Below are 25638 nucleotides of genomic sequence, written 5' to 3' on the forward strand. Positions count from 1 at the left end.
ATCTTGTTTCAAGGCTGGGTAATGGTTAGAGTAATACACAAAATATATAATCATACCTGTTTATTCAGGATACCTTTGCCATCAGTATCAGCTAGGTCCCAAATCTGAAACATAAAAATAACATAGTGTTCACAGTACTTGAGAGGAAGCTGGCAAGTCCTCCCTCCATTTATAACAGACACTTGGAGGAAAGTTCATGTCTTAACTTTCATGATAGCACTTAATTGTGATGACACATTTAAATATTGCAATAATTTCCATGACTGGATAGAAACTATTGGGACTATTGGATAGAACAACTGAAAGCACATTAGGGAAGATCATGTATCCTGTAGAGCTACCAAGCATTTTAATTTAAACAGGATACTAACTGAAGCAAGAAGACAGGATAATTAAATAAATTAAATAATTGCCAATAAATACCTTTCCAAGTACCAAATCTGTCAATCCAGACTTTTTCAAGAAAACAGCTGCATCAGAAGCTAATACTCTTCCAGCATTTGTAGAATCAACCTGGTGGAGAGAAAAATCCCCACATGACAAACTAGCTTTTGAATCGATTCCATCTCTTTACATAGGCTCTATACAAGCTACCAAAGAAAAATGCTCAAGTTAAGTCACTTTGAGGACAATCTTCTGAACCTATCAAATTAGCCCCTCTTAATCACAGGCTTTTCTTCTTGATGCCATCAAAACATGTGATTTTTAAGAACAGAGAATTCCAGGGTTTGATTAGATTTCATTGTCCAGCTCTGCTTTCATTACTGTTAGGGTCTGAAAAGGAAGGCTCTTCTTTGAAGATACCTTTACCACCACAGCAGAGGGAAATACTCCCTAAAGTGAAACCTATTTACACAATGAAGAAGTTGGTGATATTGGCACAATACCAATCAGCATTAATTTCTCCCTGGATCAATAGAGAGATGATTAAAATAGAGTTATTCACATTCTGAAGGGGAATCATTACCTAAACCAAACCTTTTCAAGTGGGAAAAGAAAGAAGGAAAACTTACATCACCTACATAATGATGTAAGGACAAGGGAAATAGAGGAAAAGCTGAGAGCTCTTGAGAGCCTAAAGGAAAGGATTCTTAAAAAGTATGGAAAATAGCACAAAGGCTATCTTCAATCAATTCAGACTGTCAGCCTTACTACATCCCACAGGGAGGGTGATGATGATGACAACTGCACCATTTCCAGTCTCACAGCTATGTGTTTAAACAAAGGCCATATTCAATATTGTGTTTGGAGCACAAGAACAACTGCCCAAGTTCACAGGTGCAGCACACACAAGGTGCTCAAAGCTAACAACTTCCCAAGATGGGATTAGAACTGGCTCCTGCAAGACCATGGGGAATTTAGAAATAATCTCATCTGGAAAGAATGCTGCAGCAGTTGTCTATAGACACTTCTGAAAGGGAACAAAACACTCTGAAATCCCAAAACTGTAATTTAATCTGAAAGTGAAAACATCTTTTGTTTTTAACATAACTGGTATGATTTTAATTAGGAGAGGGTTTTTCCTGTAACCAGGGATGCCCTGGTCACAGCAATAAGGTTGCAAACACAGTCTAGCAGTTAGGCTAATTGAGTTATGGGAGAGCTGTTCATCTATGGGCACACAGCTGCCAAGACAGTGCATCAAACCCCCTTTTCAAACAGCTGTGTCGACGTTGCATGCAAGACAACACTCTTGGCATCCACTCAGAAAACCTTCAGCCTAGCATTTCTCTTTCAAGAAAGTCACAGAACACGACAGTATCAGCTGTGTTTACTTTTTATTTCTCCCAGTCCAAGCCAGAAGAAGGTGACTTTAAGGGATTTAAGCAGGATTCTTACTTAACCCAATACCGATGTAGTTTCTTTTTGTACAATTAATTCTCTAAACCTTAGTAACTAATTTTTTAAGGGTTGATTTCAATTTCTTTACAAATTACTGAGTCTTGAATGCTGGGGTGGGGGCACTTACATTTGATTATTACACTGGGATGATATCTGGTGTTTGTCAGTTATACACCAGCTTGGCAGAGCTTTTCCCCTGATGTGCAAGAAGCAGTTTCTACAGCTGCATCAGCCAACAACTCTCGTGTTACAGCTTGTCTTTTGTAGGACCAAGGACTACCAAAAGTTACAAACGTATATCTAATGTGATTAGGACAGAAGGTTACAGTGAGAAGTGCTTCAGCTCAGGATTCAGAAAGCACTGCTTCCCTGCTGCACTGCACCATGTGATTAAGTAATTTCTTAGTGCTTTATGACAGGTATTTAAATTTATCCTTTAACCTCACCCTGCTTTTGCATCAGTCTATAAAAGGTTAAACTTAAAAATTTTTATTTGAAAGAAAAAAAGTGCCTATTGAAAGGCTGAGATTCCAATCTCATTCTAAGTATAAAGGGCAGGATTTACACCCATTTCACAACCCATCTTTTGCCAGATGAATTCCTTTAAGTTTGTGATAGAACTGGAACTGTATTCAGCATCAGAGCTGTTTCAGGTAATGAATTCATTAATATAAAAGCACATCCCATCAGAACCATAAGACAAAGTGGGAAATGTCTGTCTCACATTTCTGTTCTAAGAGTTGACATCTCCTTATCTGAGGAATGGAAGGGAAAAGTTCCCTAGTGGAACTGAAAGTCTTTACGCACATTTGAAAGCTCCTCTTTAGGAAAAATGCTTGCAGTAAAAAGTTCATCTAAGCAAGGCTGAAAAATAATCCTCTGGAAAACAAATCCACTGGCACCACTTCCCTAACAGTAACATCATGTTTAAGGAATCCCTGTTCCTGTACACTACTGAAACCACTTGACAACAAATAGTGCTCTAGTTTCACTAGGCTGTGTACTCCAACAAATGGAGGACACTGACTTAGGAACCAGTATCACATTTTTGCTTCATTTCAGTTCCTTTATCTGAGTTTTTGTTCCACACTTCAGTGACTGAGCAAATGCAGGCAGGAAGAAAAGATGGGCACATGGCAAAGGTGGTACCTGTCAGTGAGAGTCAGGACTGAGCTAGGAACCACAATGTGCAGAACAATCAGTTCCCAGTCTTTTCTTGTACCCTTATAATGATATTTTATTAGAAGGGACTCTCCTAAGGTCTTTAATCCAATGTCTAGAGATAAACACACAGTGGACTTGTCCATCTGAAGGAAAACTTTCTGAGGGTGATACTATCTCCTTCAGCTACCATGAGCCATCTGAATTTAGATCAAGGTAAACTCTCTATTTTTGTTTAGCAATTTCAAATCTGCTATTCTCCTGCAGTGGAGAAAATCCCCTACTAAAGTACAATAGCAAGCTCAGACTTCAGGCATCACAGACTAATACACTTGAACTGCTGTTTTTTGCACCTGATAATGGGACTAATCCTCTAAACATAATCCAAAAATAGGGCATGGATAGAAATCATGGCTTTGTCCCTTCCCCAGACATAAGTTTATATTCTCACGTTGACACACAAAAGAAGTTTCTAAATAAGGAGACCATAACACCATAACCTGTCTTAGGACAAACACGAATATTGTCAGCTGCACAAAGGAAAAAAAAACTTCCTATAAGGTTTTTTTACAGGGCTCATCAATTACTCATCAGGTATATTACAAAACAAAATTATTTTAAACTGTTTTATACAGCCAAGTAGTTTAATTTCCTTGAAAGTTTTTACATTACATTTGTACCATAAAGTACATTATGTATGTGACAGAAAATACAGTTATTATAGAATAGGTGAAACAGCTATTTTTTTAAAAAAGTTGTATTTATAGGAATCAAAACACCTTGGTATTGCTGGGTCAAAATACAGAAGACAGGTGATAAATAAAATTTATATTCTTACATTTTATTTATATATATATTTCTTTTTTTTGTGTCAACGTCAAAACATTTGCATGTGTTGAGTGAAGCTGCAAGAACTACAGGCATTCTTTTTGCATTCAGTGGCCTTCTGGCCAAATTTCACTCCTTACAACATCCTTTGAATAACTCTGGGGATATTCCAAGTGAGAATCAAGACTTACATGATGCTAACTGAGCTACAAATGCAAAAAATTAATCTTCACTTGTGAAAAGTAATCAAGAACGTATCAATAGAGCATTTTTAAAGAATTTACTCCATCCCAAGACCTCACAGTCTGTTAGAACAGTCAAGAGATGTATGTCATACATACCTGGCAGTTCCCTAGAAAATAAGGGTCATCTTACAGCCAATATTAAATTTATACTGATATAGCTCAGACATAATGGCTACCCACTATAAAAATACATTTTAAAGCACTACAATTTTTCTTGAACTTTTATTGTTTACACACTGCTGACCAGGCTGAGTCCATAGCAAAAGAATATCAATTCCTTAAAATCCAGATGAGGTCTGTTCTTTCAGAATATACATACCTGTCGATAGAATTTCTCATACACAGGATTTGCACTCGATAGCTGTGAAAGAGACACAGAGAGAAGATTAGCCCTGAAGATCCATATTTCAATTTCCCTCTCCCTGGACAAATAAAGATATAAAAACACTCTCCACTGGTCTTCAAAGAAGCATGAAGGATTTACTCTGCACAATGATGAGGAAATAGGACAGCTCATCGTGCTGTAACTTTTAGTAGACTGACTTCTTGTTTTGCAGTCATTGACACCACCCCAGATCAGATTTCCCCCAGCCAGGTCACCAGGTGAGGCTGTGTGAAACAGGAACTCTTAGGCAACATTACCTATGGGCAAAAGCAGAAACCTGAAACGACTCAGGCTAGGAAGTGCTCTCTAATATTAGAGTACGAAGCAATATAATTTTATTTCACTGTCCACTGCATCATTCTTTAGAATTTAGTGTCATATGCAACCAGTCTGTAAAATTTTCAGTCACCCAAATTAACCCCTGGATTCAAAACTAAACCCACAGCAACAGTACCACATTAAAATAGAATAATATTCTAACTTTGGGTTTTGTAACTTGAACCCTTGTCAGGGATAACTTCTGCCTTCATTCCAGTGCCCTCTACCAGACATTCAGGGCTCACCTAAAGTTAAGTGGACAAGGATAAAACAGCTTCTTTGGAAAAGGCTCTTTCTTTATTTTTAAATTATTCTTAGAAAATAAAAAAAAAAAAATCGAAGACCTGAAACAATGCAAAACCTAATCTCTTAAATAACACCACATCCATTGTCCTACAGCAACAGCTGCCATTTTGGCTGAACACTCCACGTTCACAGGTGCTGATTATTAGAAAATTATATTAAGAGAAGATGTTTGGTAGAAATTAGTGTGATCTTATACAACTACAAAAAGTGTGCAGCATCACCAGAACGTCCTGAAAGGCAAATTATAGAGTACAGCTAGAAATAACAGGAGAGCTTCCATTCAGAGCTTATTCAGCAAGTATACTGCCCCAGAGGCTCAGCTTCTGATTTTCCAGCTGTTTTTTTGGTTTTGTGTTTGGTGCTTTTTGTGGGTTTTGCTGTTGTTGTTTGTTTTGGGGTTTTTTGGTGTTTGATGGAAGGGAACAACAACAGGGGCACACAACTGCTAAGGTTTTGTTTGATTGCTGAGAGGTGGGTGGGAAATACCTCTCCCACAGCCAGACATGAAAAATTACACATGCTGGGAAACCATCATTGGCATTCACTGCAACACCACCATTTTTATAGCTTAACCTTGCTCTGACTTTGCTCTGGTACCCAAAGACTTTTATTATTTCAGCCATCAACTAAGCATGCAGTTACACATCCCTTAAAATAGCCTGACAAAATATATTCAAGTTTTGCCAGCCCTCAGACTGCCACAACACCAATACAACAACTTTCAACCGTTTCCCAGCACTGCACAGCACACTGTATTTTCTCACCTAAACCTCACATGCTTTATTTACCCACTCATCTATACTTTGCACAGCAACCTGGGGGTTGTATATGTATGTGTCTAAAATTAAATCTGTGAGCAGAGCAGTAGAACAGAGCTGGCCAGCACATCCTCTGGAACCATCGATTCTCCTCGTGCATCATCCCTCTTGCCCAATGTCACCCTTTGTTCAGCCAAATGTTTCCTTATTACAGCCAAACTGATCATTGTCACTCCTGGACAGGAAACATCATGTTGAAGTCCTGCAATGGAAACACTAAGTGCAAAACAATCTTTTCATTCAGCACTTAAGAGTACGAGCCAATAATTCTTTCCTTCATTAGTGTTTCCAATATTCATTTTAACATCAGTATCACTGCAGTAATTGGAATTTCCTGTGAATAGAGTAACAGTAGTAAAAAAACTTCCCAGACTATTTTACTAGTAATAGACTTGTTTTTCCTTCAAAGTATATCCCACAATAAACCAACAGATGCAAATATAATCTAGGATATTCTTCTGGGATAAGAAGAAAAACACAGTTCAACACCTTTCCAGGTGCTGCTGTAGAATTTACCTGGCAAAATTCTTTTTATGGGATTTGTAACAACCATTTGCAGAGTAAATTCAGCTTGTTTTAAATGCAAAATGAGGGAGGGAGAAAAGGTCAGATTCCACAGCGTACAAAAATAGAAAGACATTATTATGGCTCCATTTCAAAGTTGATCACTTCATAAGGGTAATGTGTGTTGGAGTAATTACAACCTTTGATACAAACCTATGAACTTTAGAATGATAACCTAGGAAATAAAAAACACCTTCAGGGACACCCGTCTTTTTCATCTTCTGTTGTCAATCAATCCCTGTGTTTTCATGCCTCTGGCACATTCACATTTAGGTCTAAGAAGATACTATTACCAGTCTGTCCACCCTATCCAGCCACAATCTTCCTTCCAAAAAGGCTTAGAAACAAACAAACAAACAAAAGCTGTCCATCAAGAAAAATAAAAGTAATTTCCCCTTCCAACCCCAATGAGATATCAGGGAGAAGCAAGTTATTCTATCCTGATTAAAATCCAAAATGCCATATTCTATCAAAACACAGAGCTCTAGGACTCATTTTAGGAGTTTTCAAAAGACACAGTCTGGCCTTAAATGTTCTTCCTGTAGTTAGCCAGCCAAAAGGCTGGTAAGTTCAAAGCTGGTTTCCTTACAATGCCATTTCAAAATAATAATCAACTTCTCTCTTTTTCCTCTATTGCTTTATTGTCTTAGCTGAAGTGTTTCAGGGTAAAGCTTTCTACCACTTTCAATTATATAATCAAGAACATCTCCTACAGCAATCACAAATATAAAGAAAATATTTACTATAAATTTCTATACAATTATTACCAAACACTTAAAAATTGACCATTTTCTTTCCCATTGAACAGCTGAAGCAGGCACAAGAACTGCTGTCTTCTCTCTGCAGAGATGTCTGTCACTGCATAATTAGAAATGGTTCAATTCAATTTTCAAATTGCTACAGAAAATCTCCACCATCTTCTAATCAGTACTGAACAAAGCCTGTGCAACATGAAAGAGTACCTGCACTGCATTTTTAGAGGCAGCTTCTCTCTAACATGGTGGATGCAATACCAACCAAAAAAATTAGCTTCTATCTGCTTTAGGAGCAGTCTCCTTTATGTGCAGGTTAAAACATATACATGCATACTCTGGCTTCTTCATCTGCAGGACAGAAAGAGGAACAACAGGTTCCTCATTCCACTAAAAATTACAAACTGTGATCTTAATTTGACAATTTTGCTGATTTCTTAAAAGTAAAAAAAAAAAAATAAAAAAATAAAAAAAGAAACCAGAAGTTTGCCAGAGACCTCAAAATCTCTGGCTCTACATTATACAAAACATGTGCATTACTATGAGGGCATCATTCATACTGCAAGTATTTGGATCCTGTGTATTCCAGTAACAAGACCTTAATCCTGGCAATGTGTGCACGAGACAGGAATCCATCCAGCTCAGCCTCAGTATAATATTCCATGTTTCCCTTCAACGACACAGAACAGCATTCTCAACTCTGCAACACAATACCCAAGTCTAAAATGAGACTTACAGCTAATTAGGATACAAATTGATATTACATGATTTTGTCTCATCTACCAAAGCAGCTTGTAACTACTTCAAGACAACTACCGCATTTCTCACAAAAAGCATCTCATCAGGAAGACAAACACAAAGTTATCCTCCTTTTCTTCCTGAGTATTTCTTTACAGTGCTTCCTCGAACTGTGAGCTTCCCCTCAATCACAGCCAGTTTTTCAGAATAAACCACAAGTTCAATTTTCAAGAGCAGCAAGAAGCTACTGAATGTCCATGTAACCCACCTTTCAAGAAACACCTCTGCCCCATTCTCAACATCCATTTTCCACATCTTCGGTTTTCTGTTCTTCCTCCCCTAAATTCCCCATATGAAATAGGTCTGATAAACACCCTTGAAATGTCAAAACATACAACTCCTTATGGTGGTTCTAGCTTAATTTGACTTTTCCAAGAACAACGATGACAATCTGTGAGATCGGTCAGTTCCTTCTCATTGCTGTTGTTTGCTTGTTTCCAAACTACAGGCAACCACAACACTCCCGTGTAGAAGTTCCCTTAGAAGTTCCAAATTAAATTCGAAGTCATGCTCAGATCGTAACACTCACTGAGCAAACGCAAATGGCAACAAGATGTTGCAGAATGGGTTCAAAATGGGGAGATAAAAGATACTTGAGATACCTACTATTAAAGGGAGAGAGGAGGAGGAGATAATCACCTTCAGTTTGCAACCCTTGTTCATATGTGGTGTAATAAATTTCACTACTTACACAGTCCTGAAGTATTTTTACTAATCAGTCAAAAGAATACAATTAGCACAGAAAAGTTTCAAACTACTGAAATTACAGATTTGATGTTCAAATAAAGGATGTGCAGCCCTCCGAGACACTGCAGCTGCAAAGTCATCTGAAAATACCCTCATCTCACTTGGAAATACCCAACGCCCCAGCCATGCTAAAGTAGTGTCAAACCAAACACAGGAAAGAGAACAGAAAATCGGACCCAACAGTGAGCCTGAGTGCAGGTTCATGTGCCTCCTGCTCTCTGCATGTGCCCAGAGCAGACGGCACTGATCTGCTCACCTTTACTGCTGGCAGTAACTGATCTCAGAGCAGCCACCACTGCACTCCCCACCCCCACGCCCTCATTTTCACTTCCTCATGCTCTTCAACGGACTCTGAACACTCCAACACTTGCGAGGACTTTTTATAACCCAAACATTCCACATGTTAGAACCTACATTGAAAAGAACTATCTTCAGGCTTGCTTGACTGACTAAGATGATTCTTATGCAACACAAGAAGAAAAAACAAACATGCCAAAATAAGAAATCCCTGCACAAGTGGTCAACACACAGAAATAGCTCCCACAGTTTAACCACTGCTGTAAGCTGCAGCCACAATAGTTTTAAGGATACTGGCGATTTTTCTGCTTCTGTCAACATTATCACATTTGTTTTTAGTCCCCCATCCATGTGACTGAAAAAGTAAAGAAATTCTACAATGAAAGGATTACACAGCCTGTAAGCAATAATGTCTTGCTGTAGAACACACCAGAGCTGACACCCCACACCTCTCACCAAATCAGGAGCCAGAGCAGCTCTGTGAAAACTTCTTTCCCTTCAGTAAGCAGATGTTTACAGCTTTTTCACTTACTTGAAGACTTCTGAGAGACTCAGAAAATGCTAACTTACATTTTAATATAAAGCAAGCTTTCACAAAAAGTACTATACTTCACAAATCTATACCTTTAGACTCTTAAAGACACATATGTTTTCTTCACGTATTTATTTACCTTTTCACTGAACTACCCTTTCTTTCTTTGAAATGGTTGATATTTTCAAAAGTGAACTATGTAAGTAACGGCAAACTCTGCAGCCTTGCTGCCAGCTTTCTAAGTTTACTTCCATGTGCTTAAGCAATTCATTAAGCTCATTTATCAGCTTTGCTTTGTGTAAATGTCACAACTGGCTATCAGATTGAAGCATCCCAAGCCAGGAGGGTGAACCAATAGGCCCACCTTAGCCTTACGTCAGGTAGGAATGGAAATTTCTCATCTCACAGCTAAATAAAACTAAAAAGTATCAAAAAGTGTTGTTCATTAGCTATAGCAGCTCTAGGGAATAAGACCCGATCCTAAGGGTATAGAACAACCTGTGTGTAATGATTCCATTATCGTCAGGAAAAAATGCGAGCACCAAGGATTGAGGTGAAGTGAGATCACACGAGCACGGAACAGTGCCAAGAGTCTCCAAGTTTTGGGGCCATCACCTGCACAACTCTTCACTAGGAGGCACCTGTACGGGCACCATGTGACAACAGTGTTCCCACACCACGGGGTCCACCAAAACCAAGGTAAAATGACTCGCAAGCAGTGTCTGCGGAGACAGGTTTCTGCTAAAACAAGGAATTCGCCTGCCCCTCCCAGGGTCACCTGCCCTGGCCTCGCTGCCCCGGAGAACCCCTCGGAGCCGGGTGTGCCCGCGGGGCTGCCACCGGGCACGGACACCTTAACCCGGCGCTATCGCCTTTCAGCCCCTCCGCAGCCGCCGCCCGAGTCCGCCCGCCCTCGGCGCTCCGGGACGGGGCTCGCTGGGCTGCAGCCCGGCGCCCCGACTCCTGCCGAGACAAAGACGGACCGCGGCGGCGGCCGGCGCAGCCCCGCGCCCCGCCCGCCAGGGCCGCTCCCCGCCCGGGGCTCCCCAGCGCCGGGCAGAGGCACCTGCGGCCGGCCGGGACGCGCTCCCCGCCCGTGGCACCCCCAGTCGCGGCGCGGGGCTGCCCGCCCGCCTCCCCTCGCCGCCGTTCTCCCTCCCGCAGACACGGACACACCCCCGGCCCGCCGCCACCTGACAGCGGCGGGGCAGCGCTGCGGGGCTGCGGCGGCCGCACAAAGCGCGGGCCCCCCGGGCAGCCCCGCGGCGCTCGGCCGTGCCCGCGGGCGGAGCGGGCGGCGGCGGTGCGCGGGCGGGCCGGGCGCGCAGCCCCGCCGTACCTGTGCCAGGGAGAGGCGCGCGGCCATGCTGTTCCATGCCCCCGGCCGGGCCGCAGGAAGGACGCGCCGAGCCCCGCCACTCGCCGCACAACTTCGGCAACTTCCCCAGCCGGCCCCGGGCAAATCCCGGCACCGGATCCGCGCCCGCCCGCCGGACGGAGCCGGAGCCTCCCCCGCCGCCACACGGCAGCGCAGCCACGCGCAAAACCGGGTGCGGATTACCGGAGCCGGAGCCCGCTCGAGGCAGCTGCAGCGAAAACCCGGAGCCGGACACTCTGGCCAACGTCCCCCACTGCCAGCTCCTGGCCTGTCCCTCACCTTCCCTGTTGGCCCTGCTTCTGCTGGAGATGCTTCCAGCATGGTGAACGGTTGCAGTTCTCCAGCCTAGTCATGACACTGGTGTGGGAAGTCCCAAAATAGAAGGTGAACCAGGTCTGGGATCGGTTGCAACAGAATTGGGCACAAGGCCCAGGAGGAAGCAGCATGTGAGCCCAGCAGGATGTCCTGACCCGACACATCCTCACAGCAGTGAGGAGCAGCCCTGGGCTCGGCCTCCTGCTTCCCTCCACTCACAGGAAATTAGATGCCTGCCCAGGCAACTCATCATTGTACATGTCCTTCTGTCTGTCTGTCTGTCTGCTTGTACACAGGGGCTCTGTGGCTCTGTGTGCCAGTGGCTCTTCTGGGGGAGAGTAACCAGGAGAAAGGGATGAGCAGGGATGATGTCCCCTTAGGGCAGGAGAAATTATGAGACATCAGAGGCAACAAGACACAAAGGAGCTGGAGTGGGGAGTAAATTGCATCACATTCTCCAAACCCATGGGAAACAATTGTGTACGGACTGGCTGAAAACAATACTTGTGTCACCACTCGTTCTCCTGCTCCTCCTGTACCTGCTCACCTCCTCCCACTGGCTTATTTCCACTCCTACTCTGAGCTCTGCACTTCCTCAGCACACATCAGTCACCCAGGGCTGAGGGAAAACGTTCCTATTTTTATACTTTACCCCAAGGTGGTTTAGGCACACATTTAAACTTGAAATATGCATTCGGAGCAGTATGCGGAAATTAGCTGAAGTCATACTTGATTACTGGAAAGCCTTCCTAACATGTTTTGTTTTCTTTATCTGTTTGTAATTCTCTACCCCTCTGCATTGTTTTTGTCATCCTCAGCTCAGTTGTGTGCTCATGCCCCACCTCTGCATCCTGACATTCCTCAGCTGGCAGTCATCCTGAACTGCTAGTGCTCATCATCTGTCATAAAACATGGGATCCCTCCTTCCCACCCATTCCTTAATAAAGATTTTATAGAAGCTCTGCTTTACCAAAATGTTTCTCAGCCATTTTTTCAGCAAGAAAAAGAAAATATGGAGGAGAAGAATAGAAAAAGCAAACAGAATAGATATAAAAATATTCACACCATTCACATACTCACTGTCACCTCTCTACTCCACCTCACACTTCTCTCACAAGCAAAATCCCTAGAAAACAACACAGACTTTATATTTCTAGGCTGATTTTTTTCTTCTTTGATTAAAATTGGAATAGTATCTCAGAATAATTAATATCTCTAAATTAAACCAGAAGATTGTAAAGCTAGAGCTGTGTCTCCTGGGGAAAGCAATATTTTTGGGAGGGGGTCCCTTGGCAGGCATTTGGAAAGCCTGGGTTTCCGAGCTGCCACGAGCTCATGTGGGTGCCCTTTGCTCTTTCATTTTTTTCCTTCATCTCTCAGTCTTGCAGCTTGGCAGGGACTGGTGGCCTCTCAGGAGAGAGGTTACACCCAGGCTGATGTGTTCTCACTGCGAAGAGAAGGAAAATGCAAAACAGGGACCTGGGATTTGGCTCTGGAGTCGGAGGCTTGATGCCGAGAGCTGCTGTGAGCAGAATTTTGTGGGCAGACTATCTGGCTCAGCAGTGTTCTTGCTGCTGTTCCCTTTCTCTCCTAGCTGTTGTATCAAGTATTTCCTACCAGGTCCAGGAAGAGACCCAGAACTGCAGCAAGGCTCTGGAATAAGGCTGTTGAGTCAAGGGACTTGTGCAGGTTAGCCAGCAGAGCTGTGTCACTCCTGAGTACAATTGAAAGCTCTAAGTCCCCTCAGAGCAGAATACTTGTCCAGGAGGGAGGTCAGGAATGACCACTCCTGAGCGCCTGGCTTTCCTGAACCTTTGTGTTAGAAAATAACACACAACAATCCCCTCCTCCCACCCCCCCCCCCCCCCGCCCCCATTTTACTCCCTCAAACTGAAATGCACAGCAGTCTGCATCCAGAGAGCCTTTCCATAGTGTTCTCCAAAGCTGCTGCAACAGACTCCAAATTGCATCTGCAGCTCAGGAACAAGCAGGCAGTGCCGGGTATGTGGTTATGTACCTTCAACCTGGCTGTGTACACTCACAGTCATCAGGCATGACCACTGTGTCCACAGTCAGAGGGCAAGAATCACTCAAGGTAACCACTGCAGCCTCTACAAATTAAAATAATAATGAGTTTCACATAATCAACACTGAATTAGTGTGGTCATGTAAATCTGTGCTGCTGTTGATCATTCCATGCATCTCACAGACAAATTGTCCTGGATCCCTCCAACCGCCAGGACAGTTAAAACAACCAGCTCAGAGCCTCAGACATCTCTGTAACAATTACAACAGCACTTGTCAGCCTGCTGATGGTGAATGATTGTACTGCAGAATTTCACGAATCTAGAATGACAGCTCCCAGAAAAAAACCCAGCTCTCTGCTTCTCAGCTGAAATTGAGATGTCATCACCTGACACTGCATCATAAAACTGGACTTCATACTTACTTTCAGCCAAGAGAAAAATCACAGCCACTAAAATTTACTCAAAGCTGTTGGCAGGTTTGCAAAACAATGCCCTCCAATGACCTTCTTGGCTTAGCTATGAGCAACTCACCAGGACTTGGCTAGGGTGGAAGAGTCCTTAAATCTGGAATGGGGGGATTTTCCAAACGTACTTCTCCTCTTAGTTTCTCCTCAGTGGAAACCCCATTCTTCTCTCTACCCTTTTGCTGACCCCATGAATCTTGATCTTTTGCAATATCTTCTGTGAATTGTGTAAGGAGTAGTGGGATTCTGAGTTTTCAGAAAAGCTTGTTAAGAACATAAAAAAGTCAAAAGATCAATGAACTGCAGGAAATTTAAGTTTCGTTTTGTATCTTTTTGCATTCAACATGAATTCTCCTGCAGGAAATGTTTATCTGCTCTGTAAGAACTGCTATATGTTGGTTTTCTGCTGCAAGATTCTCTACTACAGTGCACTTGTTACCCAAAGGACATAGAAAATAGTATTAGCATGCTTTTATTTCTAAGTATAATAGGATTTTCTATGATTCTAAGTACTGGCATTTTGACAAATAGGTACCAGATCTCAGTGTTCTTTATTGTTTCTTTAGAAGTACAATGCACAAGGTTATGTCTACACAGGACAAACAAGGGACTGCTAACAAATCAAAAGTAGCCAAACAGCTGCTGAAGGCTGAGCCTTGCAGCAGTGCAGCAGCACAACCATTTTGGTGCAAATCCCCACTGTAAGACACTGTGTTAAAGTGACTTGTTCTAGTACAGCTGAATTTGAAAATGTGCTGCAGCAAGACAGCACAGAAAGGCTCTCCAGTCAGAGTCAAACACTAACAACCTCTGTTTTACAGATCTCCAAATATGTTTATTAGTAAAATGGTAACATTTTAATAATTTTCAATGATCTCCCTAGAAATAACATCTGAAGTGTCCATCTCTTCCTTTCTTAGAGCTTTGTTTATCCTATGGATCAGCACACAGGAAGCCCAAATCAGCAGACAGGCATTTAGTGTGACTTGTTCTGCTCGTTCTAGGAAAGGTGTTACTACAGCCCATGAGCACTCCGGAGGCTGAGAGAGGAATGACTCAGTCCTGCGTCCTGCATTCCTGAGCACTAAATGAGGTACCCAGCTCTCTGGAATTCCAGGGCAAAGCAGAGCAGTAGCTGCAGCATTGTGTAGACAGAATCAAGGATTTTAAGGAAAGAAGGATTAAGCCACTTTGAGTTTTACAGAACAAAAGGAAACATAAGGATCAACACACAAAATCCTGGCCAAAAAAAAGAAATCACTGTTCTATGATCAAAAACTGTAATGCAAGGGACCCTGCCCACAGGCAAACACACTGCCTTACATTGCACAGGTTTCAGAGAGCCAAGCAACACCCATTCTCCTGACACAGAACATCATTTCCCACACCTAGGTCACTGAAAGATCCCTCCTGAGAAATAAAGAAGATCATCACACAAACTTCGACAACCTTTGGACTGAGGGGACCTTTCACCAGAAACCTCTGAGTACTTTCCAGGACTAGTGACACAAGCTGGTTTAGGAAGTCACAACTGCAGGCATGCCTTTACCTAGAAATCCACCCCAGGACATGCTTTGTGTGCTTGTTACATTTTATGCAGCTGCAAGTTTTCTAGACAAAGGGTAACAGATAGGCTGCTATGTTTTCAGGCCACAAGAGAACACTACAATCATATAGCCAGACCCCAACAGACCTTCTGTAGAGATCTGTTGATTTCTGGGTTTCTTTTGCATAAAACATGTAATCTGTGAGTCCTACAGTGCATCTTCTAGGAGGATGTCCAGTTACTAGAGTATATACATTGATCATTATGAAAACTGCATAGGAATTATCTGCTAATTCATCTTGTGCTGAGCTCTTGGCTTGTTAAGGTGGTTTGCAGACTTCCAAAGTTACAGAAGCTTTGAAAGTATTTCAAAGTGGGATGTGGGATGATCAAATTTATACAAAACTGTTGCAGCATTAAAGAAACAAACTAGGATATTAAAGTAACTGCATATTTCTTCATCTCTAAAGTGTTTTCTGTTCAGATGTTCAGAAGTATTTGAATATATCTGAATTTAACTCCTTCATCTGGCAGAAACAGAGTACAGAATGGAATCATTGTACTTCTTTGTTTTGTAAAATGATATCATCTCTATTTCCAGTATTTAAAAATATAAAGGCTAAAATAATTTTTGAGCTGTAGTAATTTGAAAGAACAATCTTGAATTTTTGTTAAGAGAATGATAAAATTAAAATAACCTGAATAGGACTTGACTGAATCTCATTAATAATATTTGATGGAACAGTTGGCAAATGTGAAATGCAGCAGTACAGATCCATGCTATTTTAAAACATACACAATTTATCTTTTCATTAAGACTGTAAGTATATTTTCTCAAACTAATTTATATTAGCCAGTTTCATGGGGCTACACCTCATGTTGCAAAATAGTAAGAGGAAATGTAGATATATACAAGAAGTCAGCTTGACCTCCAGATAATTAGCTGGATGACTGACAGCAGAATGACATTTTTCATTCAAGACCATATTTGAAATGCAGAAAAATATTCAATAGGCATTAATTTGACATGTCCAGCTAATGCAACAGCAGGAGATTTTGCTGTTCCTTGCTTAATACATGTTCTGACAGAAATAGAACAAGTAATAGCACTGCTGAAACAGCATCAGTCCTCATTATAAATTAAACACATCGATATCATAGTGTGTAGCATATACTAAACAAAATGAGGATTGAAAACTACTATGTTTACAAAGTAGCAGGCAGAAAAGCTTTTACCAAGTTTCTTTTGTTCCCTGTTTCCTTAGCCATGTTCTCTATACTATAAATCAAGAAAACACATTGCTCACCTTTCTGAAATAATTAAAAGATTATTATGTTTTAAGAAAACAGAAAATATTAAAAAATATAATCTACACACTGAATTCCCAACATTCCCCTAACCTAGAATTAGTTCACACTGCCCTTCACAAAGATTATTAATTAATTTCAGAATTATAAGATATGTGAAGTAATTAGACAAAAGAGCATTTAGTATTTTTTTCTTCTCATTAAATGGTTTGTCTTTAAGACACACTCATGACTCTGAATGGTAGAAGACAATTTTTATGGCATTACTGTAACTCTTGATACTAGCGTTTCTTCTTGAGATTTCCTTACTTGTCCTCTTATTATTTTCATCTTCTTATCTAGACTTACCTTCTCTACTTTCTTTCATTTTCATCTAGTCTTAATTACAACCGTAATAATGCCAAAATGGTTCAGAAAGTATTAAAAAAAAACCCAATGCAGTAACATTGGTCATAAGACAAAAAATAACCTTCACAAATCAGAGTAACCTACTATGGCAACCCAGTCTTTAAGCTGAGCAATTCAGGTACCAACATTTAAATAATATTTTTTAATTTATCCTTATTCAGAACAACACAATATTCATATTTAATTTTACTAGTAGTTAAAACTTCTCCTAAATGTAAATCATATTTCTCTTGCTTTCAGTAAGGAAGTCTCTCATGTATGGGAGCTGCAGTGACAGAACAGAGATCTCAGCTGGATGAAGGTAGTGAGTGGCAAAGGTTTAGTGAGGAGATGAGTCAAAACCTCAACAATAGTGGAAAATCAATCATATTTGAAAAGGTATTAATGTTTTAGCTCTCAGTGTAGACTAGGACAGAGATGATTCAACCATTTTAGTTAACCTTGATCAAGTGACATTTAAAACTGTGGTTTTGCTGCTATGGAAAAGATCACAAATTATTGACAAATACAGTGAGAAGCAAGAGCAAAGCACTTCTTGCCTACATCTGTATGAATGTTGAGAGCTGTAAAGGAGCCTGCAGGTTGCACTCTGTGAAAGCTATCAAATACCATATTGTGGTGCTCTTTCTGCAGAAAGGAATTTCCACAGATGCTTTTTCAGCTGCATTTCCCCTTCTCAAAAGCACAATCCTGTTGTATATCCATAAATGAGAAAGCACCATGTGGGATTTTTTTAATTTACAGCCCTGTAGCAGGGAGTGGAATCTATTCTGTTACTTGGCCAACTATTGCACAACATCAGCAGGCAAAATGTTCCCTTAAGTGCAACATATAATCCCCAATGGTGTCAACACATAAGACTAAGGAATGTTCCCTTAAAACATCTCTTTGTTTTTTGTACTCCTGAATAATTGACATGTAATTAAATTTTCTCATTCTTCTACATCAAGTTGGTACTAACCTGACTGATGATAGTACCAAAATATATTTGCCTTTATGAAAATTTTTTTAAGCACATACAATAAATACCATTGCTAAGTACTAAAGACTGAATATTCTCTTACTGCTGTAAAGCACAACAGCAGTAGATAGTTCACAATTCAAAATATGTTCTCATTTCATTGCACACACAGTGCAATTAAAATATGACATATTCTTAAATATGACCAAGTTATTTGCTTAATGACTGATTTGTTCGGTTGGTTGATTTTGTTTGGGTTTTTTTAAAGATTAATTTGCAGAAGTAATGGAGCAGGGATTCAGCCTCAATGGAATTGTTAAGGTGTGCATGTAACTGATCAGATACAAAAGGGCATTAATGGAATTTGAACTCCATCAGCTGACAAGGACTTGCTTTCCTCTGTGCCACCTTATGTTCCTGTCCTTTTAGGTGTAATAAAAGACATCTCACCTGTTGAACAGGTGAAGCTAATACAGCTATAAACAGATATAGCTATACAACAACCAGAAAGTGAAAGTCTGTGGCGACCATTAATAAAAAATGTTTCTTTAAATGACTTTTAGTAGCATTTAAAGCAGCTCAGGTAAATAATTCCAGTGTAGTCATCACTGTGACTTTGAAAAATACATCACAGATTCAGTAGTTTCACAACAGTTTTTCAATCAAACTTGCTGTCTTTACAAATAAAATTCCATTTAAATATATTCTGGTTTTAAAAATGCACTGCAGAATCTGAAAGACTCTTTCAACTCCCACTGTTATTGGTAATACTTATTTAAATGAGATTCACAAAATATGAGAAGCAATTAAAGAATGTTATTTATAAACACCTTCATCAGATTACTAAAATTATTGAAGATGATGCACCAAACCACCAAGATTTTTCAGATCCCGATATCAATTTAATTTGTTGGATCAGTTCAATGACAAATAAATTTGACCTTCTCTAGAAGGACAGCCCTCGCTGCCCCAAGGTGCTCACAAGACAAATATATATCAGGTAAAAATCTGACACAAAGAACACTGAGGTCCAAAGGAGAAAAGTATCAAGGTTTTAGGTATAAAATAGAGACAGAAGCCATATCAGGGAGATAAGATCAGACAGCTGGATGAGTTTGGTAGAAACAGAAGATTTATTCTTCCTGAAAGATCTCCATGATTCAAAAGACATCCAAATTCCATCTAAAACTGAAACATTCTTGACTGTCAGTCTCTTTTTGTTTAGTGAAGATACATAATTTGTTCCTGTTGAAATCAAGTTTACTGTAACGATTTTCCTTACAGAAATATCTGTACAAAATGATTTAATGATTTTCTCTCTCCTTATGATAGCATTAATGATGGCAAATTACATATATACAGATAAGCATGAGAAAAAAACCACTCCAAAATCATCAGTAGAGCTATTTAGTTAACTCTAAAATGAATATATAGATGAGTTGCTTAATTTAGCTTAACTCAAATTCTTCTAAGTAGGGAATAAATCGCAGGCTAAAAATTAGTTGTGGGTCTCATACAGAGTACTGCAGAACAGATTCATGTTGTGCTAGATGGCACAACTGCCAGCCCAAAACCACAAACCATGCAGGTGCCTTGTAGAGAGAGGAAAATGTGTATTGTTGTATTTATAAATGCAAGTATATAGTTACTAATTGAAAGAATGAAACAGAAGACCTTAGGTGGGAGTGTGTGGAGGTTTTATGTGTGTTTTAATCAAATTTATCATGTATATTGGACAACAAATTGAAGCAGATCCTACAGTCAAGACTTTTTGCTGCCCATGAGGCTTGAAAGCAGAAAAGTATCCAAAGATTGCTTCAGGACATGGATGAGGAAACTTCTGATCATGTCTCTGACAGAAGCATAGAAGCTTGGATTGCTTCCTTGGGTTTCTAAATCCCTTCATGGCTACGTTTCCAATCAGGCTGCTGGAAATTACTGTATTTTTAATTTCCACTTCAAGAAACATGGAAAGGGCAGGACAGGGAGCTTGGCATGTATAACAACTGGCACAGATGAAAGCCAGCCAGATGGCATTAGGCTAAAAGAGTTCTCTTGCCCAAAATATAGCACCCACATCCTTGGCAGATTCTAAAACCAGCACAGAATCTGTCTCTGTCTCCCTTTACCATTATCACACAGCTGACTTTTATGTACATCTGCAGCTCTGATCCCTGCCCTTATAGCTTTGCAATAACTTTACAAATTTATTATAAGAGGGAAGAATTTAGCAGGATTCAACAAGGAAAAGATTTTAATTAGACCTCTTTCTCAGGTAACTCAATTTTTTAACATTGATAGAATAATGTTCATCAATTCCTGTAGCTCTTTGGGGATTACTAATTTAAAAAGTAATATAATTTAATACTTGAATAAGCAATGTAATATGAAGATTTATTATTTAGCATATGAGCAGATTAAATATATCCCAAAAAAGTAAAATGCCTCAAATTTTAGATGTTGCACATTTAGTTGCACATATGCAGTTTTTTGATTAAATTAACTATGTGAGCTACTTGAAGCAAGAAGAAATATTTCCAAGCTCAATCTAATGTCATAATTAAGACTCTTCATGCACATTGAGTAAGATCTGCCCAAACAATACAATATATCTACATTTGGTCAATGTTCTGTTCACAATTTATTATGAACTATACTGAAGTCTGATCCTCATTGCTAATAATGCAGTCTGGGGATTTGCTTTATGTGAAAACCTGTAATAGAGAAATATAATTACCTAGAAAGAGAATCTGTGACAAAACTGCATTTGTCCCGCAAATCTCCTGGTTGGTTCTAGATTTACCATTCCCTCAATCATTGCACTATGTGAGCCAAGTTTTCTTCTATACACAACTGCACAATTGCAATCCAAGTCCACAGGTTCAGAGAATTTCAGGAAGAGCAGATGGTCTTATGTCAGTCTCCACTGCATGCAAAGAAATCTCCTCTTTTTCCAGCCACCATGAGATTTAACAGCCACAGGAGTTCTGCACAGTGCTCATGAGAGGGAAGTAAAGTGTTCCCCTGAAAACTGGACAAGGAAATGCCTAAAATTGCAAGCTGACTGAAAGAGTAAAAGGAATTGAGTCAGCATTCTGCAGAAAGGAAGGAAAAGGGAGGAATGAAACAAGCACCAAAAAAAAAAAGTTCAAAGCACATGCCATGAAAGAGATAAGTGCTACTAGTATGCCATAAATAATATAAGATTCACATAATGCACCATTAAAGTTTATGGATCAAATCCTCTTTCCTGCCCATGATGTACTTAGGCATAACAAAGACTCTCACAGAGTTGGTTACAGCTTTCTGATTCACTACCCAGCCCAGTTCATCTCTGGCACTGAGATGGGACTGGAGATGATTCATTAATGGAGGGAGCCAGATTGCAGTTTCTCTACCCTACAGCCCCTTTAAGACACTGTTTAAAGGGGCTATAAAACTGGCTAACATATTACCTCTTAGTTTGTTCAGAACTTTTTCATCTAGCAGAGAAATTTCCTGGACCTTGGGTGCTTTTCTCTTGTTTTGCCTTGTCTGAGCACAGTGAACAAGGCCTAAGGCTTCCCCCTTCTAAGCCCCTTCCAGCTGTGTGAATACTTCAATTTGTCCCAAATAAACAGAGTTTATTTAGATGTGTCATGCACATGTACATGCACATCCATGCTTACTGATCACTAAACTGCAAAGCCAATTCAAATTTCTTGTGTTCAGGGGAACTGTAAGCCTGGGTGCAATGTGCCCTCTGAGCATGCATAATCTGAAACAGATGGCTCAACAGATGAGCTGCCAAACACTCAAGGCCAATTCAAATGCCATCCAAAAGTAAAAGTTATGTTGGATAAAAGTTTTCCTTGTCCCACTTCAGATAAACAGGGCCTATCAGCTTGGAAGATGATTCTTTCTCATTTTCTTCTTGTCTACTTATTCTTTTCAAATATGCATGCTCTAGAAAACAAATACCAGCTGCCAGTTTTTTCCAATCTCTTGTTAATTTGTTGGTTTTTTTTTTTCCCTTAATAAAGCTCCATACTCTGGAGTAAAGAGATTGCAGGGTTATTTGAGCTTAAGTAAAAAAAAGAAGCCGACAAAGAAAGAGCAAAATACAGGAACTTTCTGGCCCTCAAGGCTGAAAAGTAAAAGTTGAAAATATGAACCCTTCAGAAACCAAATTCCTTTTTAACTCATGCTTTGGTTGGCAGGGTTTAAGCAAAAATAAATAATTTAAATTGCGCGAAATATGAAGTGCATTGATTTCCCATTTAAACACTCATTTAAACATGGTACTAGAGAGCTCTCCCCAGCTTGTGATACTTCCTGGCTTTTCCACAGGACTCCCTGCCCATAGCCTGCCTAAGTGGAGGCATTGTTCCTGCAGGCATTATTATGCCTTAGGCAATGCCTTGACTGTAAAATAAACCTGATTTGAAGCTACCATATGTCTTGATTTTCCTATAAAGACCATTTTTTGACACCTGGATTTTTTTCCTGGGAGTGCACACACACATCTATGTACATATATGCCTATTAATCTGTCCATCTCCCCAGACTCTCTATCTAGGTGTCTGAATTTCTTAACACCAGGGATCCTGACACAGAACTATTAAATACATCAAAAAAACCCAGACAATGGCAGATTGCATACTGCAGAGTTTCAGTGTGCATGAAAAAAAAATGAACATTTCCAAAAAGCAATTACACAGTCTGAGCACTCACACTACAGAATATGCCCATGTTGCTGCTGGGAACAGAAATGACAGCCATCACTTCAGTCAGCCAAGCACCACTGAGATCAGTCACACTGCAGAACATTACCTATGCTTCACACTGCACCAGCTGACACCGCACTGATTATCCCCTGAAATGTTTCAAGTACTACAGTACTACAGTTAAGGATTTGTGGGTGTAGAAGATACAAGCTAAAACACACAAAGAAATTGTAAGTTAACTCCACATTCAAGAAAAGCTACTACCTACAAGAAAAAGAAAATTGTCATCTCTGTGTTTTAGAAATCCTGTGCAATGAGTAAATGTAATGCAGGGACTGTAGCAATTAAGTGTAAGATATCACTGCTGATATTTAGCAGATTAAATTCTCATTCAAAAGTGTGAAGCCAAATAGATGCAATATTTTACAGACAGATGGGTTAATGTTATAAGTGACAGCTGGATCAGGGAAAACTCTGTGTAGGATTTTGTTTTCTCTAAAATTGACAGATATGTAAGCCAAAATGTGAAACAGATAAGACAACAGCTCATTTGCTACTTGTTTTGCTGTATTGAGAAGAGCTGTATCTGTCCTGTATTTGTCAGACTGGAAACATAAAGCAGAGAGTGTAATGCTAATGATACATTCAGATCCTCCTCTTTTGCTTATGCATTATGAATAGCAGAGAATAACTGGGTAGACATATGCTTTAATCTCTAAGTCAGTGCAATAAATTTTGCTCTTGATTATGTACATGTAACTACATCAACACCAAAGGAACACAAAACTGTGAACAATGTTTAGGCTGTTTGGCCTGCAGTGGAAACATCCAACTAAACTTGTGCTTTTGTTTGCTGGTAGCTTATTTCCAAAGGCTCAAGGCTGCAAATCTCCAAACTATATTGCACATTTGACCAGTAAATTAGAACTATTTATTGTGCATACCTCAAGTAAACACACAACTGGAAGATACTACAGTGTCCTAAACATTACCAATTTCAGCTTGTGCTATGCAAATCAAAGTTTCACTGTCCTCTGCAGATTTTTATTGTTAAACTTCCTTCTAAGTACATTCCTTACAAGCTTATTTTCAAAAACTAATTCTCTTGGGCAATAGAAAGCAAATTATGTAACTCTCCATTTTGTCAATAGTCCAGAGAATTTGGTTAACTCCAGTAGCATTTAGAGATTTTAAAATTACTGTTATTGTAGGATTTTCTTAGAAGTTGCATTGCAGTTACTGCTGCAATAGTTTATCGGGGCACTGGGAAGTTCACAGATTGAACTTTTGAAACTTGGAAGCAAACAGATGCAACAAGGCCTGGATTTTCTTGGTTTACAAAGTGAGTAACAGAGCTGCCCTGTGTGTGCTGCTGCCTATGAGCTAAGTAGGATTTCCTTTGTTTCAGTTCATGACATATGGGCATATTTCAACAATTCTGAGCAACTTCAGCTTTAGCAAAATTCAGCAAAACTCTTCATGCTGGCAAAGAGGCAAAGTAAGGTCTGACTACTAAAATGTAAAAATTAGGCTATGATATTATTAAAGATCCCACAGAAATCTCACTCTTTTACTGAAAAAAACCCAGACAACCCAAAACTCCCCTTGAAATAATAGTTAAAGAGTCCCTTGGTGAAAATAAGTCCCTAAATTAAAATAAGAACACAATATAAAAGTAGCAGTAGTGGCTCAGAAGAAAGGTCGAAACAGTCCAATATCCTGTGCCCAGCAGTCGCAATAGCCAATAGCTATGGAAAATGGTAGGAGTGGAAATTGGTGAGAGTGCTCTAGTGTACTTCCCAAACCTCCAATGATTTACAGTTCAGAAGTCACCTGAGCTGGAGTTAATTTTTGTGAGTTGTTTTGCTTTAGACAGCAGTTTAATGTATCCAGTAATATGTCTGAGGCTTTTGTCTTCATCCTACCAAGACTGAAACCTCACCAGGGTGTGCAAGGGTTTTCCCTGATCCTTGAACCTGGGTTTTCTTCCTGCTCATACCAAGCTGATGGAGCTGCAGGAGGTGCTGCTCTGAAGTCTCACTTCATCTGGAGATCTAGCTTCATTCTGCACAAGTCTGCCAGTTCACACATAAATGGAATATTCTCCTGACAGCTCCGAGAGCTGACACAGTAGCAAAGCATCCATCTGCTTTCCAAATCCTGGTCCAAGTGTACATCATGATTTTTGGGGAGCAATCTGAGTTCATTTTGCCCATTCTGGTGGCTACTTATTTTTCTTCTACTAAATTAGTTTTTTTCTTCTTTTTTTCATTTCTTATAGAAGAGAGAGAGAGTAGGATGAAACAAATAATTTCTGCATTTTTGCTTTCATCAGAATAAGGAAAAAGCAAATCCTTTAAGTAGGCATGAAAAAGGATTTTTTCATTCTAAGATAAGAAGAAAAAATAATCTCCAGTTTTTGGTAGGATAAACTTTGCTAGTTTTGTCTCTCATTCTTACACAAGAAACAGTACTCCTAAAGGAAAATCTTTTTGGCATCCTAAAATCAGGGCAGTATTAAAAGAGGGCTTATACTGTTCATGGACTCCTCCTACATACAAATCCCTGCGGGTGATACTAGACCTCAAGAAAATTTATTTTACCTTAAATTCCAGAAGAAAATGCAGAGGAGACAGAAACTGATTCTACATTGACACAACGGAACCTTAGTTTTAACAGATACCCCTTTAATACTTCTAGTTATGGAAATTAAATGAACAATAATGACACACATTTACTTATGTATTATGATGGATTGCTCAGCTTTAGGTCTCCCTGGCTTTACTTTTATCCTTCCTTTCATCACCTATTTAATAGCCTAAAAATTACCAGAGTTAGATGTCTGTTATTTACCTGGACAAAAGAAAAGACAGGGGGGGAAAAAAGATAGGGAAAAATATAATTTTCCTCCAGGTTTTACCATGACTTTGTG

At 39.9% G+C, this 25638-nt stretch overlaps 1 protein-coding gene across 11 annotated transcripts in view; it reads right to left on the minus strand.

Moving 5' to 3' along the window:
- EPS15 (epidermal growth factor receptor pathway substrate 15) overlaps nt 1–25638 on the minus strand; it is a 67892-nt gene that overhangs the window by 36198 nt on the left and 6056 nt on the right. For 6 of the 11 annotated variants that reach the window (XM_056497521.1, XM_056497530.1, XM_056497524.1 and 3 more), the window contains exons 4-6: nt 4396–4437; nt 424–513; nt 57–104 (exon numbers count right to left, since the gene is read on the minus strand). In XM_056497521.1, the coding sequence (XP_056353496.1) occupies nt 57–104; nt 424–513; nt 4396–4437 (180 nt within the window). Of the gene's footprint in view, nt 1–56; nt 105–423; nt 514–4395; nt 4438–10932; nt 11120–11250; nt 11335–25638 lie in introns of those variants that run through there. The other 5 variants (XM_056497527.1, XM_056497523.1, XM_056497531.1 and 2 more) reach the window with 3 other exon arrangements.

This window comes from Oenanthe melanoleuca, chromosome 8 (assembly GCF_029582105.1).
Source record: "Oenanthe melanoleuca isolate GR-GAL-2019-014 chromosome 8, OMel1.0, whole genome shotgun sequence".
Lineage (NCBI taxonomy): Eukaryota > Metazoa > Chordata > Aves > Passeriformes > Muscicapidae > Oenanthe > Oenanthe melanoleuca.